At 37.0% G+C, this 12,960-nt stretch overlaps 1 protein-coding gene across 1 annotated transcript in view; it reads right to left on the reverse strand.

Moving 5' to 3' along the window:
• Positions 1–12,960, reverse strand: part of PPIG (peptidylprolyl isomerase G) — a 33,702-nt gene that overhangs the window by 18,139 nt on the left and 2,603 nt on the right. The window contains exons 2-8 of the mRNA XM_076342642.1: positions 6,880–6,959; positions 6,693–6,767; positions 4,432–4,539; positions 3,887–3,931; positions 1,796–1,883; positions 643–672; positions 410–549 (exon numbers count right to left, since the gene is read on the reverse strand). Coding sequence (XP_076198757.1) covers positions 410–549; positions 643–672; positions 1,796–1,883; positions 3,887–3,931; positions 4,432–4,539; positions 6,693–6,767; positions 6,880–6,940 — 547 coding nt within the window. The 5' untranslated portion in view covers positions 6,941–6,959. The remainder of the gene's footprint in view (positions 1–409; positions 550–642; positions 673–1,795; positions 1,884–3,886; positions 3,932–4,431; positions 4,540–6,692; positions 6,768–6,879; positions 6,960–12,960) is intronic.

Genomic DNA, 12,960 nt, shown 5'->3' on the forward strand with positions numbered 1-12,960 from the left:
CTGTTCTGAAGATTTACCTGAAAGAAACTTGAAATAAGTTCAATACCTGCAAAAAAGCAGCAGTGACCAAATAAAGTCAGACTGACATCAATCTTCTTAACATCGCACTCTTTCTATGGGACAAGTGCTTGCCAGCTTCATACTAAAATTTAGCTGGTATAAGGAAATCCAAGACAGGAGAAGCTTTGAAGAAAGCATATATGATGTTTCTTTAATGTCTTCTGCATCAACACCTTTTAAGTGTTTTTGAAGACAAACTGTACTGCAATGTTAACTCACCTTTTCACCAATTGCCCCTCCGTCCATCACAAATAAGTTTCTAAATATTTTTATAAGCAACCAACAGGGAAGAAAATGAGCAAAATTACCTCATAGTTTGCATCTATGTAAATGTACAGTTCCACTTTACCTTTGGATTTTGGAATTAACTCTCCACAACTCAGTATGCGTACTTCAGCATATGGTTTACTAGATGCATCTGTTTTCTGGTTTTCTATTTCTCTCACAACTTCCTGACCTGAGATGACTTGTCCAAAAACAACATGATGTCTGAAGAATTTAAACAAAAGTAAGAATTCTTAGTACTTAATTTTCTCAAGGCAGTTTCCAAACAAACATAAGAAGAAGATAAGAGATATTTACCCATCTAGGTGAGGTGTAGGTTTAGTTGTTCTGTTGTTTCCAGATTTTAATTTAAAGAGAAAAACAAAGTCAGTATTAGTGGAAAGCAGTCAGCATTTGAAGCATGTCATATACGCATATGAAGGTGAAAGTTATTTTGAGTGAACTAATAAAATTGAACAAAACCAATATATATTATTCTAAGTTTGTGTGCAGTTAAAAGTATTTAATGTTTTACACATTAAACTACCTATTCAATTCATTACTTTATCACATTTTACTGAACAAAAGTGCACATAAATTTTTAGACAGCATCCTCATATAGGATATAATAAGTAGTCTATTTATTAAATTATATAAATACTACAAGGACCATATAAAAATCAAGGCAACTGTCTCAGAGCAGGAAAACTGCAAATAACCACCTATACATTAGAAAATAATCAATCAGAAATCAAAGGAAGAAAAAAAAAATCTGTATGTGCAGTTTTTTTGACATAGAAGTAGAACTGACTTTCTCTCAGCTTTCCCCTATACTAGCATTACTAAAGCATACAGATGTCAGCCATGGCAGAAGTAAAAAGTGGGATAATTACAATAATGATCAGTCAGAAATCCCAAAATAAGGGTCTAATGGTAAGTGACACCCACAACTCACCAGGTTAATTAAGGTCATGAAACATGGGGAAGAGTGATGTATTTCAAGAATGTTTTCTGTAGATAAATTAAAGAGTCTACAGCAATGTATTTTAAGAATTTATGTTTTAACTGTAAATGAGACTGCATTGGAAAGTTATTTTGTGACAAAAAAACCCTCTACTACTTTTGAGAACCCGCAAAGCTGTTTTGCTTCCTTCCAGACAACACTTACTAGAAGAAAGTGATAAGAGTTCTAAGGAACTAACAGGTTTGCTTTATTGCCCAAGTTAGAACACAGCTACTGAAAACTACCAAAAACAGTTTTGCACAAACAATAAGCACTAAACAGAAAAGTGATTAAAATAGTCAGGCTCCCTAAACAGCACATTAAGAAAATGGCTACTTCCATGCAACTTTGTGAAAAACCATCAACTTCAGGTTTGCACAGGAGCTAGTCTTGAATATTTAAAAGGATTGCCTTTACAGCTTACAAATGGCAAACCACACACATGTTTCAGGACAGTACAATACTTACATAAAGAACTGTGAACCATTTGTATCTTTCCCTCGGTTGGCCATTGAGAGGAGAAATTCTTTGTTGTGCTTTACAGCAAAGCTTTCATCTGAAGAAAGTGTTTTCAGTTACTTTAAATATACAACATATGCTTAGATAAATGCTATAATCTAAGTAAACTCATCCTTATTAAATAAATCTGCTAGTCACTTTAGTAAAAAGTTGTATTAAAAATATTCAAAATAATAGCTATTTTTTAATATATTATTCCTTCTATTCTAAATAATGCAATTTAATAAGGAGAAATATGAATTAATGGTTTATAGCCTGAGAAAAAACTAAAAAAATTGAGGATTCTAGTTCAAGAGATTTGTTTCCCACCAACATTAGCAGAGACCTCATCATTTTAAGTTGTTGCTCTTTCTATTCTGCACATACTGATCATTGTCTCTTTGGAGCAGGAGAAGTTTTTTATCTGTGCATTAAGTATTAAGAAACCCATCATTTTCAGGCAGTTTTGTTGTTTTATTATTTTTTGATACATATGGATATCCAGTTTGATAGCAATCCCAAACTACTTCTGTTTGTCTGTCAGATACATAGATGAACTTATCAAGCTGGCCATTAAGAAAATAAGTTTAAGTTGAATGAATCCTACTTCTGATGAGCAAATCATTGTAACAGTTCAAACTAAATCCCAATTAAGCTATGCAATGTAGTCACTATTCTTCATTTAAGACATCTGTAAGAGATCATCCTATCTCCCTCCTTTTCCAAAACAGCATAAAGGCTGTTGGGGAATCCAAACTCTTCAGACAGAGGAAGTTTGCTCAATATTGTTTAGATACAGATGGCAGGAGCAAGCATTAACAAAGAAGAAAAGTATGCTATCTATAAATCTATGGCTTCACATCACACTGCGTCACTGGCAGTGAAAGGGACAGTCCCACTCACTCTCCAGTCACCTGTACAACTGCTATCTGGCATAGCATCAAGTGTCAATCTAATCGTACGGTGAGTTGGTTAAGGGATCCACAAAAGCAAAAACTCCCATGAATTCAGTTTCATACTGTGGCTGAGTTGAACAGCCAGCTTGCAACTGCCAGAAGGTAGGTAGAGGTTTTGCTCCGTCTTCCATCTCCCCCAACCATAACATTTCCTCAAACCCAGCTACTCATTTGTGTTGGTTCTGATGCTTATCAAATTATTGAATTGGGTCCACTCACTAATATGGAAATAAATACTTTTTTTTTTCTGCAATAGTCTTTGGGCATTTTAGCAAGCTAAATCAGCTGAAAGTTTGATCTGAATGAGAATCAGTGCAAGGTAAGACCTCCTCCCTCTTCTGGCAGTGGCAAACTGTTGATTCAACTCAAGGTCTGATATAAAATTGCAGCCTGGCCCTACTGAAATAGTGAATAATTCTTTTGATTGTTTGCTGCAAGCTCAGACAAGAACCAATGTTAAAAGAAAAGTGGCAGGGAGGAGGGAGGAGCATAACCACTCCTGCTGGTGGCAGCTAGCCATCATGTGGGTTTAGGTGTAATACAAAAACTGCTCCAAGAAACACAGAGATGCTGCACTACATTCTGGACAAACACAGGCTGAGAAACACACTGGAGTGCAGAAGAGGTACTTCTTCTGCAACACTGACTGAAAAAGAAGGAACCAGGACTGTTAGAAAACTGATGGCCTCTTTATCATTAATTCCTCCTGGGTTCAGGAAAACAGGGCTTTATGCTTTCTTTTAAATAAACATTTGCAAGGAAACCCAACTCCATCACACCTTTCTCCTTTTCACTGGAAGAAAAGACAATCCCCAACTTTTAGCTAGCTGCTCAACCCAAAAGTGTATGCTTAAAAACAGTTATAAAAATGTAAATCTGGTAAAACGGACAAATACAAAGGAGTTCGGGTTTAATTTTTCATTAATTACAATGAATTCATATCTTAAAAGTAAAATAAAATAACCTAAACTGGACAAAGGCCTCTAAGACCAGACAAAACCTTAACAAAAACAATGGAGTTCGGGTTTACAGAACAGAGACTACAGAATGTAAAGGTGATTGCTTATAGTAACACCAAAACAGAGCAGTCTGATAAAACTCCTACCTTCAAAAAAGCCACCATAAATGGATTCTCCTCCCCTGCCATTTCCTTGAAAGAGAAATAGTGACAGTTACAACTTAGAGTAGTGATTAAGAGTCACATTATGTGGAAGGTGCTTCATAATACCAAATACTGATCCAACTGCATCCAAGTCACTGACATTATTCTTCAAGATATGCAAATAAGATCAAGATGCATCTTCGTAGTCCCAAAGCAAACTTGGAAAACAAGGAAGTATTCTCCCATGTATTCTGCTATAGCCTCCCTTTTTTCTTTATTTCCCAGCAGCAGATATATTTTACCCTCACATTTAAACCTTTCAACAGAAAGTACTTAGTACTCCGAGTACTGAGATAATGGAGCCAAAGCGTGTGTGCGCATGCACGTGTGTAAGTTTATGTAAGTTTTCATGTAAAGGTTCTTACGCAGAAAAAGAGGAAAAAAAGCAGTTGAGTATCAGAATAATCAATATATGTAAATGACACTACACAGAACTCCTGCAATATTCTACTACATAAGCATTAAAGTTTTCTTCAAAGAAATCATACCTTCACTGAAGTCACCTCCTTGGATCATAAAATCTTTCACAACCCTGTGAAACAGACAACTTTTGTAATGCAATGGCTTTTGGGTGGATTTTCCTGTACCCTTTTCACCTAAAGGAGAAGAGGAGGAACAAAAAACAAAATTACACTCTGTACCTGTAGAATCTCCACTACAAAAAAGTGCTATGTAAGCGCTTAATCAAAATCATCTACTAAGCTCTGAAAAATGAGCTTGTGAGGCAGACACATACCTGTAATACCAGTAAGAAACTAGCATTTAAGAAAGCAGAGCAGAAACTACCTTCTGTCTCTACAGTTATACCAGAAGAACTCCTTACTGACATTAGTATACAACTCTGGTCTCTTCCATGCAGATTGACTGAAATGAAACAGCCAGTTTAGGTTTAAGATAACCGGCATTGCTCAGAAGCATGCAAGAAACACTCAGATCTTCAGTTACAACATGGCAAGGTTAAGGTACCATAAAAACTCGTAACAAAAACAAAGGAAGAGGCAGGGGGAAGGAGAAGGAATCTTGTTCCCTCCCCTGCTCATGATTACAACTGCCATCTTCCTCCCTTATGTCAGCTCTGGTGCTCAAGACCCATAAGCAGGCTCTCTGCTTCAGCTACACCACTATCTACTTTCCCTGCTACCCTCAAATAGACAAGGTCTCTGCTGAGTTAGCAAGATGAATGGCTCATGGTGGGTCCTGTGAAGGGCAGAGCCAGCCTCAGGGTAACAGTAAGGTAATCAGAGGGAGTATGCTGGAAGGAAAAGGATCTCTTCCTCTCAGTGCTGGGCAAACCGTTAGACTATATCTTCCTATAATCTTATTCTGAGCTATTAAACTGGCAGTTTTTGTCAAGGGCAGTTGCCTCTGAACTTATCTGTAACAGACTGGTGCATCCATATGGATCTGACTAGCTGGAAAAAACACTTTGCATAGGAACTTTGATAAATGTGAAGCTGTATCTGTTCCACCAACTTGGCATATGCCTAACGTAGGTATGCCAGGAAAACACGGAGCTGTTGATCCCTGCTTTAAGAAGACAACATATACTTTTCAAAACTGCCCAAAAAAAAATGAGTAAGGAAAACAAATAAAATCAAAATTTGAATTAATTTGCTGATGCTCAATATCATAAACACTCTGCCCATATATTTCCCTCACTATTCTTAAATACGTTAAAGCAGCAAAGTAGTTCAGCATCTGAATTTGATTTTGAATGTCAGCAACTAAGTATGAACTTAGTAGTACTTGTTCCTGACCTGAAATGCTGTTGAAAGACTTCAAGCCAAAAATTTAAAGCAGCAGCAGGGAATAACACCTTTATGCAATAAATCTGACTTTTGGGCTGTTGATAACAGATCAAGAATGCCATGGTCACATGATAACATACTCATAGCCATTAAAAAGAATCACTTTAAGGTTCAAATTTGTTAACAAAGTTTGATAACCTGATTTTGGGCCAGTAAACCTAATGTCAGATCAAATACCTGCATTCCTGCAGACATCGTGAATGGTGCACTAAGTGTTCTAGCTAACTTGACATGAATGTAATTATGCACCCACACCTGATTCAAATCATATTAGTACTGCTGAGTGATTCAGTATTAACAGCTAGAGAGCCTTGACCTGAAAAACAACAGAGCTGGAAGGAAAGGAAGCAGAAAATGCTGAAGACAAAAAGCATTTTCAACAAAAGCATGCAGTCTACAGGACAATAATTCTGTTTGGAAATGCTTCTAGGAGAGAATCTTCTCAGTATTGTCTTCACGAAATAATCTGAATTTCAATAGGAGTGAAAATCACCAGTCTCCATCAACGAAGAAAAAATTAAAATGAAGGAAAAAAAAAATACTAATGACTACCAGCAATACCTTTCAAATACCTCAAAGTATCGTAAGACTGAAAAGTAAGTCTGCATGGTTGACCTCTTATTGGCTACCTTTCAAGACTGGATGATGTTATATAATGTGAACAGTAATATCTATGCTAGTAACAGAAAATCAGCTTACTGTGTCCATATTTAAAGTTGATTAGTATATACTCCCTGCAACATACTAAGCCAAAGCTACAACTGCTTTGATTCTACATCAGATGTACATGAGAAATCAGCTAAATCTCTAGAGATACCAAGAACCAATGTTTTATGTACGTATTTCTATATGTAAGAAAGTGTCAGGAAAAATAACAGACATCAAACTAGCTAACATGGTATTACATTAAAAATTATAAATAAAATTAAAAATCTACAAACCTGTGCAAAGGCAGCGAAAATTCTCACATGTCTTTGGACACACATCTGAAAACAGTTCAAAGACCACTCTTCCAGCTAGAAAAAAAAAAAAAAGCCATATTTATTATGAAGTTAACTGGTAGTTGTATTATTCTTATATATCTTATATGAATACCATGTTACTGAATGGATATTTTGATTTTCTTACCAGGTACATTGTTGATGGCTATGTCAAAAAAGCAACGAGGTCTCTGGACCTTTACTCCCATGGCTTCAAAAGTTTAAATACTGTAAGTAATAAAAATAAAATTTAGTTTTTCCTTTTGTGTAGTGAAACTATGTGTTAGCCAATGTAGAAGAGTTTACAAAGACAACAAAAACTGCAGAGAAGCAAACCTTCAAAAAAAAAAAACAACAAAACAGAGAACAAACGTAAGTATTTTTAAAGGTTCAGAAAGCGCGAAGTATTTTAGGTCATTTTCATGTTTGTAGACCCAAATGAGTGATTTTATTCATGTTTGCCGCAACAGTATTAAATTTAAACTTGAGTTCCATCCTTCAGATCAGGAAATACAAAAAGAAAAGATACTGTAAGGTATGGGGATAATAAAGCTTGAAGTCTTATTGCTATCCAGATGCTATATGTAATCACCTAAGTTGTCTGCTCCTAGAATTCTATATCCTAGGTAAAATAAGCATCGGGGGGGGGCGAGAAATCAGCTTTAGGACCAAACAACTTGTTTGAGTGCTCTCAAACAACTTTTTGTAACTGCCTTTCAACTGTTTAAAAAGACTAATTTGCAGGCTCTGTTAGGCTCAGTGTTAGTGGCTGAGGAGGCTGCCATCTCCACATGCCAACCAACCCCGCTGGTCAGGGCTACCAGCTTCACATCAGGACTGTTCTCCTCAGGAATACATTAGCTGCTGCAGTCCACAACCCAGTTCAGTTCATCTCAGTTACTATTAATTATGTGGGCTCCTCAAGAGAGAACATACGGCTTGTCTAGGAGCACAGAAAGGTGAACAGCCCAAGATGGTGACCTTCAACTGCTGTAGGTGAGTAATAATTGTGCAAGTCAAGTAGGCGTACTTTCAGAAATACCAGAACTTTTGCCACAAATAAAGAGAATGGTCAAAGAGTGGAAAATAACTTATGATGGTTACAACTTGACAAATCACCAACATATTGTCATGTTAAGTCTTAAGCATTCAATTTCTTAGGAATATATTTCCTGGATTCTTGTCACTGCAGTTATCAGGAGCTGCCCTAATTAGGATCCAAACCATTCTACATGAAAAAAATACAAAGATGTAGCTTTTCCACAATTACTGCTAAGTGAACTGATTTTGGCTTTTTATTGTTTCTTCTCCTTTTATGTCGTTGCTTATCTCTTTTGAGTCACCATCCCTGGAGGTATTTAAAAACATGTAGACGTGGTGCTTAGGGACATAGTTTAGTGGCAGACTTGGTAGTGTTAGGTTTACAGTTTGACTCAATGATCTTAAGCGTCTTTTTCAACCTAAATGATTCTATGATTCTTTATCGAGAATTTTAATGCAACTTCTCCCTTATCTTTGAGTATATAAATCCCTTTATTTTTGTGTAACAAGCATTGTCTTAATCCCATTTGCATCTCTGGCCTTCCAACATTATGTACAATCATGACATTCTTTCCCTTTTCTGAAGCCCCATCCTCTCTGAATTACTTCAGAGAGGGAAAAAAAAATAATGACAGCAAAAGGATCCGTAGGACTGGAGTACCTTTTCCAGAATCTGGAATATAGTCCATAAATTTTCAGTTCTAATTATTTCTTATTGCCAGAAAACACTACTCAAATCTAGCTGACGTACTGCATACATCTCTCCTAGAGCTTCACTCATAGCTGTGCCACAGAACAGCCTTGAAAAATTCAATTGTCACCATCTGTCACTCTCAGCTTACGAACAAGAGGCTATAAGAAATCAAAAGACAGCAGTGTAATCATATTAGTCTATATTGTCTCTACTTGTGCTCAGTGTCACTCCTAACATTTTGCCAAGATTACACAGTGAAAATCACAATAATGCAGGACTGATTTAAATTAAACACCACGCAGTAGTTGATCATTCATGTGATTTTTAGCATGAGAAGACTTCGCAAACATGCAGAATCTCACTAGATATCCTCTTAGCTGTGTAATGAATACATTAATTCCCACAAGCCAGAGACTCGTCAAAAGCAGCAGGCTTGCCTCAGTCTGCTTGCTCCTCTCCCTGAATTACCATTTCTCTTCTATTAGTACAACAAATTTTGTAGCCAGGCAGAGAAACAAATAGAGAAAACACCTGTAGCTGAGAACTTTGATGTTGTCAGGTTAGCAAAAGGCTGACCAGCTCACCACGTTGCTGCACAAACTCTGGGGCGGCGCAAGGAAGGTGGCAGCACGGGGAAGGGAAGGGAGATCAGACAGGCGGGAGGGTACAGACTGCCTTCGGAACCGAGACGAGACCAGCCCAAAGGACAGCCATCAACTCACCGTCAGCAGCAGAATAGACTATACAGCTGCACAGAGGGGCGGGGAGATATTTTTTCCTAGGAAACCTCTCAGAATAAATGCTACAGTAAATATTGTTTGGTGGTAGAACTGACAGTTTTAACTGAACTGAGACATCTAAGGACCAGTAGTACCACAACTGATTGATCGATTGTACTCAAACTTTAAACATTTAGCTGTAGTGCTTGAGTGAGGAAGGATTTAACTCCTGCTTTAAAGGCAATTTGCTTGAGAAATGTAGAGGTATATTCTAACATTTATATACAGTATTTCAGCCAAAATAAATGCAAACCATCTTAATATGTGACACAATTTTTATTTCAAACATTGATAACGACTAAAGCCAAATTGTAAAATAAATGTCTATATACCTACGTCAGTCAATTTTTAACTCAGTTTTGTAGAGAACAGGGTGGGAGAGAGAAGGAAGAAATAGAATTCTACATGAATCCCTACTATCACCAACTTTTGCTCAACTTGATGTTTTTCTGCCTCTACATTGTCTCATGAACAGTGGAACAAATCAAGTTTAATCTGTGTTCTAAATGTTACCTCCAATGCCCCCTGCACTTTCCCTAAATCCTCCAATATTATCTCCTAAATACTGGCTGCACTTGGTTCTAAATGACAGTTATGTCAACTGGTCAGTACGAACACCCTGACTGGACAAACACCAGGCCACGTAAATACACCTAACTCTCGAGCTGATGTTGCCTAGTAAACCAGGCTAAAATATCAGTGACATTTATCCTACCTACAAGTCAAGTGAGTGTTTCCTTTCCAATATACTTAAGTATCCTTTGCACAGTTATTATATCAGACAGACCTTCTCCTGAAGTGTTACAGGGAAAACTACTGAGTTACAAATGATCCATGAACTATTAATTTCTGTTCATGTAGTATTTAACACCAAACACTATCTCGTACATACTGATCATTTAAAACTTGTCTGTATTAAAAGCAAGTATGTGGGGTATGAATGTTAAATACAGAACCAACAAAGAAAAACAATCTGAAAATACCAAGAATAAAGTCAGAAAATTACAAGTAAAGTTCAATAGTACTATATGTCTGGTAACAATAGGGCTTACATGACTTGTATATTTATCTCTTCAAATTTATTTTCAATTAGAATGTGGATACTCTTAACCTACAATACTTTGCATTTTTTAATTGTGAACTTGATGGAATTTTACTAGTGAAGGGAATATGATTTTAAAGTCAACCCAAAAGATGCTCACTATACATACAGACAAAAATGTGCTATGCAGAAGGGCAATCTTGAGAAGTCAGCTCACTTCTTCCTTCCAAAACTCTGGAAGAAAGGACAATACAAAAACCCAAGAACTATCCTGAAATGTTCAAACCATTCATCATCTCAACCACGTCCTGTTTGAGGAGCCTCTTACTAAATCTAAGTAGAAACTATGCCCAAAAAAAACCCCAAAACAACGAACCAAAACCAAAAAACCACTTCAGTATATCTAACAAAAGAGGCCTGTTTATTTCTGAAAGTGGAATTACACTTCAGCTTAGAGCATATTTGTGTTTACTGACAAATACACCAAAAATATTTAGTCTTGTCAGAACAGCTGCATCCATAACCAATGCATCACCAGCTGTGTCCATCAGGGTTCACATCCCTTCACACCTCCATCAGCCTCATTATTTTCTTCAAATATTTGCAGGATAAAGCTGGCCAACTCACCGCCAGGCTGCAGACAGCTGTTCTCCTTCAAAATTATCTGTGCCAATGGAAAAAGATAACCATCCCAAACTGTTCACAAGCATATCTCTGCCAGAGATTATCACTCCTATTTGTTGATATGCTTAAAATACATCTTGGGGAATTTTTTTTTCAAAGTCACCTGTGCTACCACGGATCTGGTAATAATACTGTTTAATATAAACTAGCTCCTTTTGATTGAAACAGGCTAGAAAGCACTCACAGATGCATACCAACTGAAGTATCAATGTGTCATGCATCTCACAAGAGCTGAGGGCAAGCAGCAATACAGTAGTATTTCCTAGTTTTATGAGGGGAAAAAAACCCCTTTGTAACTATGCTGAACAGGTCATGGGACTACCTATTTGTTACAGTCCCTGCACAGGACAGAACAGATTTGGAGCAAAGATGTATTCAGTAGGAGAAATACATATTGTGTCCTATTCCTTCACTTCTTCCTCTGTCATCATCAGCTCTCCCCTATTTTTAATTTCTCCTTGACCTTGCCTTTGTATTTGTTTCCTTGCATCAATTTACAGTTATCTTCTGCATTGGTCTTCATTCAATGTCCAAACGAAGTGAACAATAAAGTGCATAAATTCACACTCCTCGCATTTTGTTTCAGGCCATCTACAAATGCAGGAAGACAAAACTACATTGATTTATATTGCAAAGATAGCCATCTGGAATCTTCAGAAATATATTTTTAAGCAAAACTGAGTCCAGAAAATGCAAATGCACAAAGTGAATACTGAACATATATCACATTCACTAAGGCTGTGGTTCCAGTCACTTGAAGCCAATATAAATGTGGGCTGATACCAGAACGGAGGGCTCATAAATCCACGTGTTTAGCTTTCATACAGGTGGCCACCTGGCTGCATAAAAACTACCCTTTCCTCCCCACTCCAAGAAAAGATTTGGCAGCAGCACCTATCAGCTTAAAGTGACAGCAGAGCCACAGACTAAAAATGTTTTATGTTCATTCCAGAATGGATTAAACTGGAAACATATTTATGATTGTGAAATGGGAGACATGAAATTTTGTTCCTAGTTCCGTTCCTGTGTCAGAGCTTCCAGCTATGTTAGGATGATACTGAAGGTGTGAACAACAAAAATCCAACCAGCCCAACCCCCAACCTCCATCATTTCCTCAGCATTTTCCCCAAATACCACCATCTTTTCCTCTGTGTTTCACCATCAAAAAACTCTGAATTAGCAGCAATGACAACTAAGGAAATTAATTTTTTTTTCATTTTACTAATCAGCAGCACAGGATTTTTGTTGTCAGCAGATTCAGGAATAAGGTACTACACTTGAACACATTTCAGATTTAGGATGCTGTCTTTGCAATCATGCGGACTTAACATATCTATAAGAAAAGAAGAAAACGTCTGCGTTCTACGCAAGTCTATGAAATTTATGCAGGAAGACTTTCTACTCATCAGAAATCACATATTACAGGTTTTCAACCTGACCGCCCCTTCTAATGGTATTTAGAGGGGAAAAAGCCAACCACAAAAATGACTTTCAACATTTTTGCAGACAAAAAGTGATTGACACCACTTTCAATCAGGCCTCCTTCTCTAGAATAATGCTACAAGTCTTTTTTGGACTATTGACATAGTATTTCCCCCCCCCAAAAAAAGAAATCAAATTAAGAGATACCTGGCAATATCAACCATTGTCTTCCATGGACATGAGGCAAGAGCCTGCTATCCTCTTAAGGAGATTTAAGAAAATACCATCCTCATATAGGTCCTGACTAAATATGCAGTACATACACGTAACACTACTGCACTGCATAGTTCATTTACATCACTTTCAGTATGATTTTTTTGCAATTATTAACATGAATTTAGTCATGTTGTACTAAAGTATATAAGGAATACACACCCAGTTATAACATCTCAGCTGGGAGAACGTAACATTCAGCTGAGAAGGTAGTAACATTCTCTTAAACTATTTAAACAGAAATAAAGGTTCCTACTAGATCATGCCCTTTGTTTTATCTTCCTAGGAAAGAGA

This window comes from Aptenodytes patagonicus, chromosome 6 (assembly GCF_965638725.1).
Source record: "Aptenodytes patagonicus chromosome 6, bAptPat1.pri.cur, whole genome shotgun sequence".
Lineage (NCBI taxonomy): Eukaryota > Metazoa > Chordata > Aves > Sphenisciformes > Spheniscidae > Aptenodytes > Aptenodytes patagonicus.